The sequence below is a fragment of the Pecten maximus genome, chromosome 11 (assembly GCF_902652985.1).
Source record: "Pecten maximus chromosome 11, xPecMax1.1, whole genome shotgun sequence".
NCBI classification, from domain to species: Eukaryota; Metazoa; Mollusca; class Bivalvia; order Pectinida; family Pectinidae; genus Pecten; species Pecten maximus.
This window is the reverse complement of record NC_047025.1, coordinates 36,203,360-36,223,058: the sequence shown is the minus strand read 5'-3', so window position 1 is coordinate 36,223,058 and position 19,699 is coordinate 36,203,360. Positions and strand designations below refer to the sequence as shown.

The window sequence follows — 19,699 nt, the reverse complement described above, 5'->3', positions numbered from 1 at the left end:
ACACAAGTCACACCCTAGCTACAGCGGTGACACACAAGTCACACCCTAGCTACAGGGGTGACAGACACATCACACCTAACTACAGGGGTGACAGACACATCACACCTAACTACAGGGGTGACACACAAGTCACACCCTAGCTACAGGGGTGACAGACACATCACACCTAACTACAGGGGTGACACACAAGTCACACCCTAGCTACAGCGGTGACACACAAATCACACCCTAGCTATAGGGGTGACAGACACATCACACCTAACTATAGGGGTGACACACAAGTCACACTAGCTATAGGGGTGACACACAAGTCACACCCTAGCTACAGGGGTGACACACAAATCAAACCCTAGCTATAGGGGTGACAGACACATCACACCTAACTATAGGGGTGACACACAAGTCACACCCTAGCTACAGGAGTGACACACAAATCACACCCTAGCTACAGGGGTGACACACAAATCACACCCTAGCTATAGGGGTGACAGACACATCACACCTAACTATAGGGGTGACACACAAGTCACACCCTAGCTACAGGGGTGACACACAAGTCACACCCTAGCTACAGGGGTGACACACAAATCACACCCCAGCTACAGGGGTGACACAGAAATCACACCCTAGCTATAGGGGTGACAGACACATCACACCTAACTACAGGGGTGACACACAAATCACACCCTAGCTATAGGGGTGACACACAAGTCACACCCTAGCTACAGGGGTGACACAAATCAAACCCTAGCTATAGGGGTGACAGACACATCACACCTAACTATAGGGGTGACACACAAGTCACACCCTAGCTACAGGGGTGACAGACACATCACACCTAACTACAGGGGTGACACACAAATTCACACCCTAGCTACAGGGGTGACAGACACATCACACCTAACTATAGGGGTGACACACAAATCTCACCCTAGCTACAGGGGTGACACACAAGTCACACCCTAGCTACAGGAGTGACACACAAATCACACCCTAGCTACAAGGGTGACACACATATAAAACCCTAGCTATAGAGGTGACAGACACATCACACCTAACTATAGGGGTGACACACAAATCACACCCTAGCTACAGGGGTGACACACAAATCACACCCTAGCTATAGAGGTGACACACAAGTCACACCCTAGCTACAGGGGTGACAGACACATCACACCTAACTACAGGGGTGACACACAAATCACACCCTAGCTATAGGGGTGACACACAAGTCACACCCTAGCTACAGGGGTGACACACAAATCAAACCCTAGCTATAGGGGTGACACACAAGTCACACCCTAGCTATAGGGGTGACAGACACATCACACCTAACTATAGGGGTGACACACAAGTCACACCCTAGCTACAGGGGTGACAGACACATCACACCTAACTACAGGGGTGACACACAAATCACACCCTAGCTACAGGGGTGACAGACACATCACACCTAACTATAGGGGTGACACACAAATCACACCCTAGCTATAGGGGTGACAGACACATCACACCTAACTATAGGGGTGACACACAAGTCACACCCTAGCTATAGGGGTGACACACAAGTCACACCCTAGCTATAGGGGTGACAGACACATCACACCTAACTATAGGGGTGACACACAAGTCACACCCTAGCTATAGGGGTGACACACAAATCAAACCCTAGCTATAGGGGTGACAGACACATCACACCTAACTACAGGGGTGACAGACACATCACACCCTAGCTATAGGGGTGACAGACACATCACACCTAACTATAGGGGTGACAGACACATCACACCTAACTATAGGGGTGACACACAAGTCACACCCTAGCTATAGGGGTGACAGACACATCACACCTAACTATAGGGGTGACACACAAGTCACACCCTAGCTATAGGGGTGACAGACACATCACACCTAACTACAGGGGTGACACACAAATCACACCCTAGCTATAGGGGTGACAGACACATCACACCTAACTATAGGGGTGACACACAAGTCACACCCTAGCTATAGAGGTGACACACAAGTCACACCCTAGCTACAGGGGTGACACACAAATCACACCCTAGCTACAGGGGTGACACACAAATCACACCCTAACTACAGGGGTGACACACAAATCACACCCTAGCTATAGAGGTGACACACAAATCACACCCTAGCTATAGAGGTGACACACAAGTCACACCCTAGCTATAGAGGTGACACACAAGTCACACCCTAGCTACAGGGGTGACAGACACATCACACCTAACTACAGGGGTGACACACAAATCACACCCTAGCTATAGGGGTGACAGACACATCACACCTAACTATAGGGGTGACACACAAGTCACACCCTAGCTATAGAGGTGACACACAAGTCACACCCTAGCTATAGAGGTGACACACAAGTCACACCCTAGCTACAGGGGTGACACACAAATCACACCCTAGCTACAGGGGTGACACACAAATCACACCCTAACTACAGGGGTGACACACAAATCACACCCTAGCTATAGAGGTGACACACAAATCACACCCTAGCTATAGAGGTGACACACAAGTCACACCCTAGCTATAGAGGTGACACACAAGTCACACCCTAGCTACAGGGGTGACACACAAGTCACACCCTAGCTATAGGGGTGACACACAAGTCACACCCTAGCTATAGAGGTGACAGACACATCACACCTAACTACAGGGGTGACACACAAATCACACCCTAGCTACAGGGGTGACACACAAATCACACCCTAGCTATAGGGGTGACACACAAGTCACACCCTAGCTATAGAGGTGACAGACACATCACACCTAACTATAGGGGTGACACACAAGTCACACCCTAGCTACAGGGGTGACACACAAGTCACACCCTAGCTACAGGGGTGACACACAAATCACACCCTAGCTATAGAGGTGACACACAAATCACACCCTAACTACAGGGGTGACACACAAATCACACCCTAGCTATAGAGGTGACACACAAGTCACACCTAACTATAGGGGTGACACACAAGTCACACCCTAACTACAGGGGTGACACACAAATCACACCCTAGCTATAGAGGTGACACACAAGTCACACCCTAACTATAGAGGTGACACACAAGTCACACCCTAGCTACAGGGGTGACAGACACATCACCAAGCTGTGAATGATGGGAATATGTTTTCACAGAACTTACATGTTAAAGTTGTAATGGCCAGGGAAGTTTGTGTGTAAGATGAATTTCTTCACTGTGTGAGTAGTGGCATCAAACAGGATATCCTGCAAATAGAAAAACCAGATCAAATTTCTCATGTTTAAACCTTTGTTATGGAACAAACCTCATGTTTTAATATTTAGTCTATAGAAGGTAAAAGAAATGATTTCTCTTCTTGTCCTTTATATAACAGCTGTTTTAAATTATCTACACACTTGGTGAGATACAAGCATTGTTTAGACTGGTAAGATACATATACGAGGGAAACAGACTTATTATTTGTCTTCTGCGTTAAACCTTTAATATGTCTGAACACTAATAAGTTTCAGTAATAAGGACCATTTATTTATTTTACCTACCACACCCATAGTAAAGTAGTTGAAGAAGTAGTCGGAGCAGCGAGAACGTAATCGTCTGTGAGCGTCAGGGGAGTGTATCTTCATCTTGTCCTCAGCCTTGTAAAACACCTTACCAGGACAACCGAGGGATCCAATCACATCCTGTCAGTCAGAATATAACCTCATAACCGATCACATAATAGGCAGACAAGCAAAAGGACATTAGTCTACACAGAATTATTAATGTTTAGTGAGAGTGCCCAGAGTATCATTAAAAGTATTAATGTTTAGTGAGAGTGCCCAGAGTATCATTACAAGTATTAATGTTTAGTGAGAGCGCCCAGAGTATCATTAGAAGTATTAATGTTTAGTGAGAGTGCCCAGAGTATCATTAGAGGTATCAATATTTAGTGAGAGTGCCCTGAGTATCATTAGAGGTATTAATGTTTAGTGAGAGTGCCCAGAGTATCATTAGAAGTATCAATGTTTAGTGAGAGTGCCCAGAGTATCATTAGAAGTATTAATGTTTAGTGAGAGTGCCCAGAGTATCATTAGAAGTATCAATGTTTAGTGAGAGCGCCCAGAGTATCATTAGAAGTATTAATGTTTAGTGAGAGTGCCCAGAGTATCATTAGAAGTATTAATGTTTAGTGAGAGTGCCCAGAGTATCATTAGAAATATTAATGTTTAGTGAGAGCGCCCAGAGTATCATTAAAAGTATTAATGTTTAGTGAGAGTGCCCAGAGTATCTTTGGAAATATTAATGTTTAGTGAGAGTGCCCAGAGTATCATTAGAGGTATCAATATTTAGTGAGAGTGCCCTGAGTATCATTAGAGGTATTAATGTTTAGTGAGAGTGCCCAGAGTATCATTAGAAGTATCAATGTTTAGTGAGAGTGCCCAGAGTATCATTAGAAGTATTAATGTTTAGTGAGAGTGCCCAGAGTATCATTAGAAGTATCAATGTTTAGTGAGAGCGCCCAAAGTATCATTAGAAGTATTAATGTTTAGTGAGAGTGCCCAGAGTATCATTAGAAGTATTAATGTTTAGTGAGAGTGTCCAGAGTATTATTAGAGGTATCAATGTTTAGTGAGAGTGCCCAGAGTATCATTAAAAGTATTAATGTTTAGTGAGAGTGCCCAGAGTATCATTAGAAATATTAATGTTTAGTGAGAGCGCCCAGAGTATCATTAGAAGTATTAATGTTTAGTGAGAGTGCCCAGAGTATCATTACAAGTATTAATGTTTAGTGAGAGTGCCCAGAGTATCATTAGAAGTATTAATGTTTAGTGAGAGTGCCCTGAGTATCATTAGAAGTATCAATGTTTAGTGAGAGCGCCCGGAGTATCATTAGAGGTATCAATGTTTAGTGAGAGCGCCCAGAGTATCAGTAGAAGTATCAATGTTTAGTGAGAGCGCCCAGAGTATCATTAGAAGTATTAATGTTTAGTGAGAGTGCCCAGAGTATCATTAGAAATATTAATGTTTAGTGAGAGCGCCCAGAGTATCATTAGAAGTATCAATGTTTAGTGAGAGTGCCCAGAGTATCATTCGAAGTATTAATGTTTAGTGAGAGGGCCCTGAGTATCATTAGAAGTATCAATGTTTAGTGAGAGCGCCCGGAGTATCATTAGAGGTATCAATGTTTAGTGAGAGCGCCCAGAGTATCAGTAGAAGTATCAATGTTTAGTGAGAGCGCCCAGAGTATCATTAGAAGTATTAATGTTTAGTGAGAGTGCCCAGAGTATCATTAGAGGTATTAATGTTTAGTGAGAGTGCCCAGAGTATCATTAGAAATATTAATGTTTAGTGAGAGTGTCCAGAGTATCATTAGAAGTATCAACGTTTAGTGAGAGCGCCCAGAGTATCATTAGAGGTATCAATGTTTAGTGAGAGCGCCCAGAGTATCATTAGAGGTATTACTGTTTAGTGAGAGTGCCCAGAGTATCATTAGAGGTATTACTGTTTAGTGAGAGTGCCCAGAGTATCATTAGAAGTATCAATGTTTAGTGAGAGTGCCCAGAGTATCATTAGAAGTATTAATGTTTAGTGAGAGTGCCCAGAGTATCATTAGAAGTATCAATGTTTAGTGAGAGCGCCCAGAGAATCATTAGAAGTATCAATGTTTAGTGAGAGCGCCCAGAGTATCATTAGAAGTATCAATGTTTAGTGAGAGCGCCCAGAGTATCATTAGAAATATTAATGTTTAGTGAGAGTGCCAAGAGTATCATTAGAAGTATTAATGTTTAGTGAGAGTGCCCTGAGTATCATTAGAAGTATTAATGTTTAGTGAGAGTGCCCAGAGTATCATTAGAAGTATCAATGTTTAGTGAGAGCGCCCAGAGTATCATTAAAAGTATTAATGTTTAGTGAGAGTGTCCAGAGTATCATTAGAAGTATCAATGTTTAGTGAGAGCGCCCAGAGTATCATTAAAAGTATTAATGTTTAGTGAGAGTGCCCTGAGTATCATTAGAAGTATTAATGTTTAGTGAGAGTGCCCAGAGTATCATTAGAAATATTAATGTTTAGTGAGAGCGCCCAGAGTATCATTAGAAGTATCAATGTTTAGTGAGAGTGCCCAGAGTATCATTAGAAGTATCAATGTTTAGTGAGAGCGCCCGGAGTATCATTAGAGGTATCAATGTTTAGTGAGAGCGCCCAGAGTATCAGTAGAAGTATCAATGTTTAGTGAGAGCGCCCAGAGTATCATTAGAAGTATTAATGTTTAGTGAGAGTGCCCAGAGTATCATTAGAGGTATTAATGTTTAGTGAGAGTGCCCAGAGTATCATTAGAAATATTAATGTTTAGTGAGAGTGTCCAGAGTATCATTAGAAGTATCAACGTTTAGTGAGAGCGCCCAGAGTATCATTAGAGGTATCAATGTTTAGTGAGAGCGCCCAGAGTATCATTAGAGGTATTACTGTTTAGTGAGAGTGCCCAGAGTATCATTAGAGGTATTACTGTTTAGTGAGAGTGCCCAGAGTATCATTAGAAGTATCAATGTTTAGTGAGAGTGCCCAGAGTATCATTAGAAGTATTAATGTTTAGTGAGAGTGCCCAGAGTATCATTAGAAGTATCAATGTTTAGTGAGAGCGCCCAGAGTATCATTAGAAGTATCAATGTTTAGTGAGAGCGCCCAGAGTATCATTAGAAGTATCAATGTTTAGTGAGAGCGCCCAGAGTATCATTAGAAATATTAATGTTTAGTGAGAGTGCCCAGAGTATCATTAGAAGTATCAATGTTTAGTGAGAGCGCCCAGAGTATCATTAGAAGTATTAATGTTTAGTGAGAGTGTCCAGAGTATCATTAGAAGTATCAATGTTTAGTGAGAGCGCCCAGAGTATCATTAAAAGTATTAATGTTTAGTGAGAGTGCCCTGAGTATCATTAGAAGTATTAATGTTTAGTGAGAGTGCCCAGAGTATCATTAGAAATATTAATGTTTAGTGAGAGCGCCCAGAGTATCATTAGAAGTATCAATGTTTAGTGAGAGTGCCCAGAGTATCATTAGAAATATTAATGTTTAGTGAGAGTGCCAAGAGTATCATTAGAAGTATTAATGTTTAGTGAGAGTGCCCTGAGTATCATTAGAAGTATTAATGTTTAGTGAGAGTGCCCAGAGTATCATTAGAAGTATCAATGTTTAGTGAGAGCGCCCAGAGTATCATTAGAAGTATCAATGTTTAGTGAGAGTGCCCAGAGTATCATTAGAAGTATCAATGTTTAGTGAGAGCGCCCAGAGTATCATTAGAAGTATCAATGTTTAGTGAGAGCGCCCAGAGTATCATTAGAAGTATCAATGTTTAGTGAGAGCGCCCAGAGTATCATTAGAGGTATTACTGTTTAGTGAGAGTGCCCAGAGTATCATTATGTACCTGACAGGAATCTCCAAACAAGACTATCCTCTCTAACGATTTCTTCCTTGGGTCTATCACTTTTCCTGGACCATTGCCTGTAAGAAACAACAGAAATTATAGAGGTTTACAAATTATTGGTAGTTTTCCCGTAATACTTGACTGTAAGAAACAACAGAAATTATAGCGGTTTACAAAGTTTGGGTAGTTTTCCAGTAATACTTGAAACATATTTCTACATATACTGTAACACACTTGACTAGGTAATCCATATGAAATTTGGCTGAATATTTCTAAGCTTAAAAATGACTGGAAGGGGTCATACAATGTAAACACTAACAAGGTAAGAATCTTCAGTAGAACTGTTATAAGGACACTCCTTATGTTTAACTTACCTTCTGTAAGAAGTAAAAACTTGAGTCCCCTGGATACCCCATGGTCTCGGAGAACTTCCACACAATCCACAAAACAGTTGCCTTGGAAACAGATGATGGGTAATGGAGGAGCTCTGTAAACAGCGTATCAACACATTTTAAAATACTAATTTAAGTGTGTTCTTATTGAACATAGTGAGTGCACTCTTACTGCCTTCACACCTTTAATGCTATGTTAATAAATGTAAATCACCAATCTGATGTGAATCTTCATTAGAAATTAGAGAAAGATTCCACCAGTATTGGCTGAGAAATAGTTTTAACAAACTCTAACTAAACTCTCAAAAATAGTTGTTTATCAGTTATATTGAATTTTGATTAGTCAAAAGGGACTTTATATATAAAATTAGAGAAACATCCCATCCCATCTAGTATTGTCTGACAAATAGGCCTTGTATGGATCCCTCTAGTATTGTCTGACAAATAGGCCTTGTACGGATCCATCTAATATTGTTTGACAAATAGGCCTTGTACGGATCCCTCTAGTATTGTCTGACAAATAGGCCTTGTACGGATCCCTCTAGTATTGTCTGACAAATAGGCCTTGCAAATATTTTTTAAGGACCCAGTGATGCAGGAATTTTACTTACTTAGTGTCCAGGAGACTGTTGCCTGTGTAAACACACATCCTGGAAACAATGGGTGAGGACCCATTAGGGAACTGGAGGGAGCCCAAGCCATGAGCATACTTTGGCTGAATAGAGAGAAAAAACAAAATTGTCAAAAGACAACAAAGCACACAAAGGGGTTGAAACTAATTTTTTAAAAGTAGGTCAAATATCACTGTCAAGGTCAGCAGGTCCCTAAATGAAATCTGTTCCCCTTCCTCCTAGGATGTTTCTGACTAAATTTGGTTCAAATCCATTCATAACTTTATGTTGAGTAGCGATTTAAAGGAATTACCTCTATTTCCCCTATGGGGCCCCGTCCCTTTTGGCCCCTCGGGGGTCAGAGTCGCCATTTATGCCAAATCTATTCCCCTTCCCCCAAGGATGCCTCTGACCAAATTGGGTTCAAATCCATACATAACTTTATGACAAGTAGCGATTTAAAGTAATTACCTCTATTTCCCCTATTGGGCCCCACCCCTTTGGCCCCTCGGGGGTCAGAGTCACCATTTATGCAAAATCTGTTCCCCTTCCCCCAAGGATGTTTCTGACCAAATTGGATTCAAATCTATTCTTAACTTTATGACTAGTAGCGATTTAAAGGAATTACCTCTGTTTTCCCTATTGGGGCCCCGCCCCTTTGGCCCCTCAGGGGTCAGAGTCACTATTTATGCAAAATCTGTTCCCCTTCCCCCAAGGATGTTTCTGACCAAATTGGGTTCAAATCCATTCTTAACTTTATGACTAGTAGCGATTTAAATAATTACCTCTATTTCCCCTATTGGGCCCCGCCCATTTGGCCCCTTGGGGGTCAGAGTCACCATTTATGCAAAATCTGTTCCCCTTCCGCCAAGGATGTTTCTGACCAAATTTGGTAATAATCCAATAAGAGCTTTTTGACTAGTAGCGATTTGAAGCAAATGTTGACGGACGGACGACGGATGCTGTGCCATGACATAAGCTCGTGAGCTAAAAACCCATTTTAACAAAAGGCTAAGAAAAATGCCCGATTTTCTTGTGATCAAATCTATATTATAAGTGAACAAAGCACTTAAGATTTCTTTATGAATTTTACAAACGCAGCTCAAACCTGGAAAAAAAACAGTGTAAAAGGATTATCATATAAAAACTTCACTTCCCAAGTACAATGACATGAATGTACCATTATATTTTTTCAGATGTTTGTTTGAACTTAGAATGATAAAAACATTTAAAGACAGTATAGTTTATCATTTTTATGCAAAAGTTGCTACCATTAAAACCATCCATGTTTTGATAGTTACCTCAAACTTGGACTCTATAGGAAAATCAAAGGATAGACCTCTAAAGTTCAAAACAAACAGCTGTTTGTCCGAGTTATAAACTGTAAACAGAAAAACGTACATATCAGATGAATGTTCATGCCAACTTCATAACAATCTCTGGCTAAGGTTTTCTGTCAGTTTTATACTGGTATCCAGTTTATACATTCCATTTTACTTAGTAAATCAGAAAGAGTTTAAATTGAAACATATAGTTCACACTATATGCTACCTTAGATGTTGTTCAATATCACAAAAGAGTCAACATTCATTTTGACATATATAATAGAAGCTATAAGGTACATATTTCTCAATATCAATATAAAATGAATTGAAGTAGCATCTATGTAAGATTGAAATTTTTATTATTTATATTACTTTCAGCCTCCAAGTGTGTGTGGCCCCAAATGATCTGTCAATCAATTACTCACCCCAGGGTGTGTGGCCCCAAATGATCTGTCAATCAATTACTCACCCAGGGTGTGTAGTCCCAAACGATTGGTCAATTAATTACTCACCCCCAGGATGTGTATGACCCCAAATGATTGGTCAATTACTTACCTCCAGGGTGTGTAGTCCCAAACGATTGGTCAAAAACTCACCCCCAGGGTGTGTGGCCCCATATGATTGGTCAATTACTTACCCCCAGGGTGTGTTGTCCCAAATGATTGGTCAATTACTAACCCTCAGGGTGTGTAGTCCCAAACGATTGGTCAATAATTACTTACCCCCAGGGTGTGTGGCCCCATATGATTGGTCAATTACTTACCCCCAGGGTGTGTTGTCCCAAATGATTGGTCGATAAACACCCCCAGGGTGTGTAGTCCCAAATGATTGGTCAATTACTTACCCCCAGGATGTGTAGCCCCAAATGATTGGTCGATCTGTTCTATAGTGGGCTGAACTTGTGGTGAGTTGAAATGTACTCCACTGTAATGAAGAATATCTCCTTGACAAAGGAAAACATTGGAGAAACAAAGGTGGTTCACGATAAAAAACCAAAACACACAAATATAAAACACATTGTATATAGCTATGTCTTATTTTTTTCCAGCCATCACTAATTTGGCTGTCTATATGAATAGCAACAAGCGCGACAACAAATCTGGTTTAGCAGTGCTTAGTAAAATGAATAGGGTCTAGGCATTTCATCAGGCTTTTTAACGATAATTTTGTTAGGAACTTTGTGACTAGCCCCCTGCCCCCTCCCTAACACCATCCTCTACAGGCACACACACGCCCCCAACAAAGTTAACTGTTAATAACACACCTTAACTTGATACAATCTGTTAATCATCCTAACCACAGATTTTCACAGTTATGTGTAGTCTTAAGTCTGTTGAAGACTGATCTGTACAGTAAAACCTACATTGTGTCACATTAAGTCTTGTACTGGTGACAAGTTCATTCCAATCCCTTGTAAAATTAACAGTTCAAATAGTATGTTTATAACATGCTGACATCAAACTACAAACCACTTTCAACACCATTTTATAACAGCTTAATTAACAAGATGCCAAAAGGGCCTGTATCTCTTAGATAATTCAGCAAATGAGCTTCATGGTGCCACAGAGGGCAACATATGTGTATTTTCTTTATATAGAAAGGTCATTTTATCACTTAAGGTTTTTAGATTGGAATTAAAGCTACTGGCTAAATATTACAACATGAAGCTCTTTATTTCATGAGAAGTCATTCCAGTGTAGAACCCATGCCATTGATTACCGGTAAAGGTTGCTTTGCTTTCAGCTTTGTAACTCTCCATTACCAGTGAATCATTTGTTTTAACATGGGCCACTGGCCACATAAACCAAGGTGAAGGTCCAAGGTGTGTGGTTCAACGCTTCCTACCCACGGCAGTTTGTGTTTCGAAGAAAGCTGAGAAAAGGACTGATCTGTGCTGTTGTGGTTGTAACCCTGGCAGTTTATGGGCCAATAAATTAAACCTAGCAAAGAAACAAACTAACCTCCTTCCCCCCCCCCCCCCCCTCCCCCCAATATTGTATTGATAACCTGTTCTCACACACACAGACAGAATCCTGTGTCCTCTAGAGGTTCTCACACATACAGACAGATTCTCACACATACAGACAGAATCCTGTGTCCTCTAGAGATTCTCACACATACAGACATAATCCTGTGTCCTCTAGAGGTTCTCACACATACAGACAGAATCCTGTGTCCTCTAGAGGTTCTCACACACACAGAAATAACCCTGTGTCCTCTAGAGGTTCACACACATACCGACAGAATCCTGTGTCCTTTAGAGGTTCTCACACATACAGACAGAATCCTGTGTCATCTAGAGGTTCTCACACACACAGACAGAATCCTGTGTCCTCTAGAGGTTCTCAAACATACAGACAGAATCCTGTGTCCTCTAGAGATTCTCACACATACAGACAGAATCCTGTGTCCTCTAGAGGTTCTCACACATACAGACAGAATCCTGTGTCCTCTAGAGGTTCTCACACATACAGACAGAATCCTGTGTCCTCTAGAGGTTCTCACACACACAGACATAATCCTGTGTCTTTTAGAGATTCTCACACATACAGACAGAACCCTGTGTCCTCTTATCATAATCAAGACAAATAAGACTATAATTTTGTTAAAGGTTAATAAAACACTAATATTTTCAATCCTTTCATACTTACCAATATTTCAGTCGCACCTTACTCATATTGTTTACTTCCATGATCTGAAAAATACAAATGATGAATTAACACACAACCAATATTTAATTGTCTTTTCCTTTTTATTTCTGTTTTTGACAATATATAAATCAGGTCATCAGTCTTAATACACACAAAATGTTTCAGGCAATAAAATCATGTTCAGTATACAAATCTTACCTTACCATAAAGTACACAAATAGTACACAAAATATGTATATCAGTACCTGACTACCTGTGCGCATTACAATCATACAATGTTACCGGTAATTATTTTATGTTTTTGTACAATTTTCAATGGTGTTCTGCAATTGTCTATCAAATGTCATAATTCAAGCATTTTTGTGTATATTTTGTGAATAGGGTGAAATATCAAAGGAAGGATGTAGTAACATCTCAATAAGATAGAAAATGATTATTAGACTTTCGTTTCTGGTCATTTATAATCAGCTTATTAATAGTTTTCAGATACAAAAGAAAATGGTTCCAATCCGGCAAATTTATACAAGTCCACAAAGGGAACAAAAGAGAAAGAAAAAAAGGACAGTTACAAATCTCTTTAAGTGAAAAATGACTTTCTTTAAATCTTTATCAAATGCTAATAACGTGACTAAGAGACTGCTAACTCACCCCTACTCTATGTGATCATTACTGTAGTATAAATCATAGGCAAGGCAGATTGCAGTTTCAAAACACTTAAAACATTCCTTTTGTCCCAAACTGACCACTGGCTTAGCTTTGTGTCTGGTCTGACCTTTACCCTGAACTGGTCAAGCTTTAGCACTCCGGACAATGGTCACATGCCAATTAATATAGAAGGCATCAACTGTATTGATGGTTGTAAAAAGTGAAGTTTTCTTGTCTTAACACTTTCATTGTCCAGTTTGACCCATGACCTGGCCTTGCTGGTCAAGCTACGGCCATTCTAGACAACTGCATATGGCAAAAAGGCAACATAACTATTTTTGATTAAACCAGAAAAAAGACCATTGTGATTTTATTTCTGTTCATAAATAATAATTTTTCTGTGGTCAGCTGCAATCTGTGTGATTTTTTAAAGAGGTTCATAAAATTAAATCAGACTGGTCAGTTATCCGAGGTCAGTAATGTTCACTGTGCCCTTATATCAGGTCAGCAGGGCTTTAAAAGTAAGTTCTGTACAGTAGTGACGGCATCAAAACAAAAGTAGGTTCTGTACAGTAGTGACGGCATCAAAACAAAGTAAGTTCTGTACAGTAGTGACGGCATCAAAACAAAGTAAGTTCTGTACAGTAGTGACGGCATCAAAACAAAGTAAGTTCTGTACAGTAGTGACGGCATCAAAACAAAGTAAGTTCTGTACAGTAGTGACGGCATCAAAACAAAGTAGGTTCTGTACAGTAGTGACGGCATCAAAACAAAGTAGGTTCTGTACAGTAGTGACGGCATCAAAACAAAGTAAGTTCTGTACAGTAGTGACAGCATCAAAACAAAAGTAAGTTCTGTACAGTAGTGATGGCATCAAAACAAAGTAAGTTCTGTACAGTAGTGACGGCATCAAAACAAAGTAAGTTCTGTACAGTAGTGACAGCATCAAAACAAAAGTAAGTTCTGTACAGTAATGACGGCATCAAAACAAAGTAAGTTCTGTACAGTAGTGACGGCATCAAAACAAAGTAGGTTCTGTACAGTAGTGACGGCATCAAAACAAAGTAGGTTCTGTACAGTAGTGACGGCATCAAAACAAAGTAAGTTCTGTACAGTAGTGACGGCATCAAAACAAAGTAGGTTCTGTACAGTAGTGACGGCATCAAAACAAGCTGGTTCTCCGTTTGATATGCCACATCATCTGGATTTAAGTTGGATTGACATTGTTTTTGTTGTTGATACCGAAGAGGACATTTCATTACCATTCCAAAAAAAGAGAAATCTACACAACCATTTACCATATTAAGGTGGCATTAAAAAAAAAAATCTAAAGATCTGTCCAGTATACAATATCATAAATATCATTATCTGTTACTCAACAGACCCTGAACAAAAGCTGACTCTAAGAAACACCATCTTTTCCAATAGAAAGAGGATAAATACATGACAATGACATGTCAGGTTAAGATATCTAATTTTTATAAATATTTCGTAAACAACTTGATTTATGAACTAGACACAAAGAACAATCTTAAAACTGCCAAATGTTTCCTGTAACAGTAAATACTAGAAAATGTCTGTAAGACATAAATGCCCTCGCTACCACTTGAAACCCCAAAACACAGTTTGCTGATCAGGATCGCATCAGCAGTTCCTGAGACTAGCTAGTAATTACACTGCATTGGGACAGGATACCATTTTATTATGTTATAAAATAATTCAATGCATCACGTCGTTTACTCCATTCAGATATTGGACAGCGAAAATAACATTCTAAGCAAACAATAACTCAAACTCAAAATTGATTAACAGAGTGCAATCGATAAATAACAGATGATTGGTAAAATTTTATCAAATAAGGAAAACGTGTCATGTTCAGTTGTAGGCCGTTAGACTATGCAGTGCTGCAACATAATTCTAAGGAAATATTTAGGGAGTACCAACAGTAGTTAACTGTATCCTCTGTCAGAGATCATGTAACATGTTTCTTGGTTAATACTGATTAAGTCTGTATATTGCTCATAATTATAACAAATATCCATGTCTATGCTTCCGCAAGAGCTCCGTTTATCAAAAATTGTTCGTCTATCGTCCAGAGCTATGTTATCACAGCTATATTATTCAATAATCAAGCCTTTTGAAATTATACTTATTTATTGTTTCATGACAAAGGTTAAACACTAGACCTCCGGATCCATGCATCATGACACAGTATTTCGAAAAGAAATCAACAAACTTCAAGCATGGTTGCCGTGTGTTCATGCAATGCTTTTTCGGCCAAATGGAAGTAACTCTGATAGATTAAAATGGCACATTTCCCACTATCAGAACCCCTCGGAATTTTCAACAAAGCCTACGTTAGCAGACGAAGGTGATGTGTTCCGATTGACACTCCCACAGACAAAGGATTGTTTCTGTAAAGAACATTTTGAGAAACTATGGATTATAAATGTTGTATGCCTACTTAAATATTGTAAACGGCAGGTCTCTGGATTAAAACTAGTAAACATTTCTCCATTGTGGTAGCCTGTTTTAGCTAAAGTTATACTACTTGCCATATATTAAAACAGTTCTATAGACAATTTCATTAACACATTCGCCATTTTGACCATCTCGAAGAATGAAACTTCAAACAACAGCAATCCTAATATATGTGTTTTATGCAGTGTTCATTCCCTCGCTTACAGAAATATATAATCTGTCGTTGATGGTTAGGTTTTTATTTCATATTAATTAATTTGTTGTCATTTTTTAGTTTGTACACAAATAAATTCCATTGCTAGATGGGGTAGGTAAACTTACATGTAAATTGACGTAAATTAACATAAATTTACATATAGGGTCATACCGGTAATTGCATACTTGAATAATAGGAGGCAGAAATAGAAGAGTCTGGTTGAGCACGATTGAACAGAAAGGTAATGACATAAGACAACAGATCTCTGAAGAGGTCTTTGCCTAAAAATTCAATAGTTCTAATATTTCTTTCTTTTTTGAAAACAATCAATTATGAAGTTATAAAATAACAATTTACAAAATGTCCGCCACATGTATACAATGGACTTCAGAACAAAAGTCCTGATCTACAAATCAACGTAATAATTAAGTAACAACTGACTTTGAGGCAAACGTCCACTTTCATTAGCAAGATATTGATAAAACAATTTAAACGCTGACTTATCAGAAGGAATTGTATGTGATGACAGTTTATAAATGACCTCATAGTATTACTTTGGTGTCATTTGCAAACGTTTTATTGTGGAAACAATCCAGCAATGTTAGTCGTGTCATCACGACTTTGATATGGGACGCACAAAATGAGATAATTACAAATGCTGGTGCCTAATAGATAGATCTGTGCCATGACAAAGCTGTTTTATATTGTCGTGTCGGACTGCTCGTGTGGTACATTATGCTGAGTGAGTGTGTCTGGGGATGCTATGAAGGTTGACATCCCTGTGCCCCTGTGTCATGCGGAAGCAAGGCCAGAGAAACGCAGGGATCACATTTCCAACTTGTTTTCCTCCCCCTCCAGAACGTATCCATCAAGTGGCTACCTGCCGAGATCTCAAGTGTTCCTATTGTCCGAGGGAAGAAAACCAGCTGTTCCCTATAAATATGTTTTGTTTGCACCAAATCTGCCACATGCATCAACTGCAAACATTTAGGTCTAAAAAAATACATTATTGTTTTACAGAAAAGAGTGCATACTCCCCAGCCTACATCAAAGTCCTTTGAACTATAAAATTTACATTATATATGTTTTGTACAATGGAAACAGGACATCTTTCTTTTACACATACCAGTAGGTTACCATGGATGCAGTATGAGAAAGGATAAGTGACTTAGGCAGTATGGGGATATAGCCTCTGATACTGAATATAAACAAAAATATCTACAGCACAGTGAAATTAATATACATCAATTCCATACCCTCACTAAGGTCTACAGTACAGTGAAATTAATATACATCAATTCCATTCCCTAAGGTCTACAGTACAGTGAAATTAATATACATCAATTCCATTCCCTAACTAAGGTCTACACTACAGTGAAATTAATATACATCAATTCCATTCCCTAACTAAGGTCTACAGTACAGTGAAATTAATATACATCAATTCCATACCCTCACTAAGGTAAGTCATCTAAAGACAAATTATAAACATCTGATACAGCCAGCCAGAAAAAAAAAAAAAAATCTTTCAATTTTCTTTTTTTCTACGTACATATTATGAAGGTCCTCAGAATCAACCAAGATCATATATATGCATGTTGTATTGTGATATTGTATGTTTATCTGTGGCCTTGAGAGAGGTCATTTCAGTGTTGTTGTGATATTGTATGTTTATCTGTGGCCTTGAGAGAGGTCATTTCAGTGTTGTTGTGGTATGAATATGTTTTGTACCCAAGGCAGACAGACCTTGTACAATAATTATAGGTATTCTAGGGTAACACAATAACAAACCAATTTCTTTCCTATACCGTTCACATCAAATAAAATGTAAGTCATCACCTGTTTTTTACCGATAGAAAGCATTAAATCATCACAAGTGTAGTACATTGAACTCAAGAAAACAACAAGTTTCTCATCACCGATATACTGCAGAATATGGATTTCGTCTTCCATTACACCAATATCAACATATTTAGTAGGTAACAGTGAAAGCTGTCAACAATGTTATACAATACAAATCAGGCCTGGCCTGCATTTCATCAGGTGTAGTTATCCTACATCTTAACCAATAGTATAAAATGGTGATGCTGTTCGAATGATTTTGGTTCCTTCTGACATGGAGAATTAAAATTCCACTTGATAGGAGAATTAACAACTGCATAAAGCTGAATTGGAGGAATTGAGAATTCGTCAAAAATCTCGGTCAATGAAGATATTAGCTGCTATATTTTGTTTTGAATATGATATGAAAAAGACACAATCTGATTATAATTTATTTCAAGTTTGAATGCTAATCCTAAAGGCGAAACATCCAAGCAAACCATTCTCACTCGGAGACAAAACTGTGTAAGCCAATCTAATGCAAAATTTGACAACCAGTTTAAAACCAAAATTTTTCAGCTGGTCCAATGCTAAATGACAGTCCAAGGCCAAAACATCAGTGCCAAACCAAAGCCAAGATGTCAGTGCTAATCTAAGGCAAAAATGCCACAGCCTGTCCGAGGCCAAAATGGCAGTGCCAATCCAAGGCCAAGATATCGGTGCCAAACCAAGGCCAAGATATCGGTGCCAATCCAGGGCCAAGATATCGGTGCCAATCCAGGGCCAAGATATCGGTGCCAATCCAAGGCCAAGATATCGGTGCCAAACCAAGGCCAAGATATCAATGCCAATCCAAGGCTAAGATGTCAGTGCCAATCCAAAGCCAAAATGTCCGTTATAATCCAAAGCCATAATGTCAGTGCTAATCCAAGGCCAAAATGTCATAGCCAGTCTGAGGCCAAAAACGTCAGTGCCAATCCAAGGCCAAAATATTAGTGCCAGTCCAAGGCGAAGATGTCAGTGTCAATCCAAGGTCAAAATATAAGTGCAAATCAAAGGCCAAAACTGTCTGTGCCAGTCCAAAGCCAAAAATGTCAGTGTCAGTCCAGGGCCAAAATATTAGTGTAATCCACGACCAAGATGCCAGTGCCGGTAAAAGACCAAAGTGATAGTGCCAGTACAAGGCCAAAAAGTCACATCTTGTTCAAGGCCAAAATGTTGGTGCCAATCCAAGGCCAAAATGTCACAGCCAGTTCATGGCCAAAAATGTCAGTCTCAATCCAAGGTCAAAATATAAGTGCCAATCCAAGGCCAAGATGTCAGTGCCAGTACAAGGCCAAGGTGTCAGCGCCAGTTAATGGCCAAAATGTCAGTCAATCCAAGGCCAAAATGTCACATCCTGTTCAAGACCAAAATGTCAAGGCCAGCCCAAAGGCAAAAATGTCATTGTCAATCCAAGGCCAAAATGTCATTGTCAATCCAAGACCAAAAGGTTTTTGTCAACCCATGGCTAAAATATTAGTGACAGTCCAAGGCAAAAAATGTCAGTGCCAATCTAAGGCCAAAATATCAATCCCAATCCAAAGCCAAAAAATCAGGTCCTATACATAACAAAAATGTCTGTAAATGAAAGGCCGAAATGTCAGTGTCAATCCAATGCTGAAATATCATTTATCAATTCAAGGCCAAAATGCCAAAGCCAATTTGTGGCCAAAATTTAAAAATCCATCCAAGACCAAGACAGATTTTTCTGTTGATATATATATTTATTTTTATTATTTACAAAATTATGAATCAATATGAAAATCATTAAAAGAGATTTGTGAAGTTTCAAAATCTACCAAAATTCCATGGTCTTAATTCACCCATAAATGGTAACCGATACTATGGTAACATAATGGTAACTTACTAAAATTCAAAACTAAATTCAGCTGCTTGTACTCATAACAACACTGGGCAATGTTAATGCTGGGAGAAAGTCACTGTAAACACAGTCTGTAGTTTCACTTTCACTCCCTCATCAAAGCCACACAGAAATTTGTAAAACCTTTTATCATAAAACATACAAAGAGACTGTGTGCCAAAAACCCATAAAAAGCAGCTTTGTTTATTATTTTGTGATCATCTCTTAATGGTTAATCTATAGACAGCAGAGGTTTA

General features: G+C 39.2%; 1 protein-coding gene across 20 annotated transcripts in view; it reads right to left on the bottom strand.

Moving 5' to 3' along the window:
• The window catches only part of LOC117338057 (UPF0183 protein C16orf70 homolog), a 46,976-nt gene that overhangs the window by 7,058 nt on the left and 20,219 nt on the right, over positions 1–19,699 (bottom strand). For all 20 annotated transcript variants that reach the window (XM_033899222.1, XM_033899220.1, XM_033899240.1 and 17 more), the window contains exons 4-11: positions 12,397–12,440; positions 10,590–10,669; positions 9,722–9,801; positions 8,421–8,524; positions 7,792–7,904; positions 7,418–7,494; positions 3,560–3,700; positions 3,183–3,265 (exon numbers count right to left, since the gene is read on the bottom strand). In XM_033899222.1, the coding sequence (XP_033755113.1) occupies positions 3,183–3,265; positions 3,560–3,700; positions 7,418–7,494; positions 7,792–7,904; positions 8,421–8,524; positions 9,722–9,801; positions 10,590–10,669; positions 12,397–12,440 (722 nt within the window). The remainder of the gene's footprint in view (positions 1–3,182; positions 3,266–3,559; positions 3,701–7,417; positions 7,495–7,791; positions 7,905–8,420; positions 8,525–9,721; positions 9,802–10,589; positions 10,670–12,396; positions 12,441–19,699) is intronic.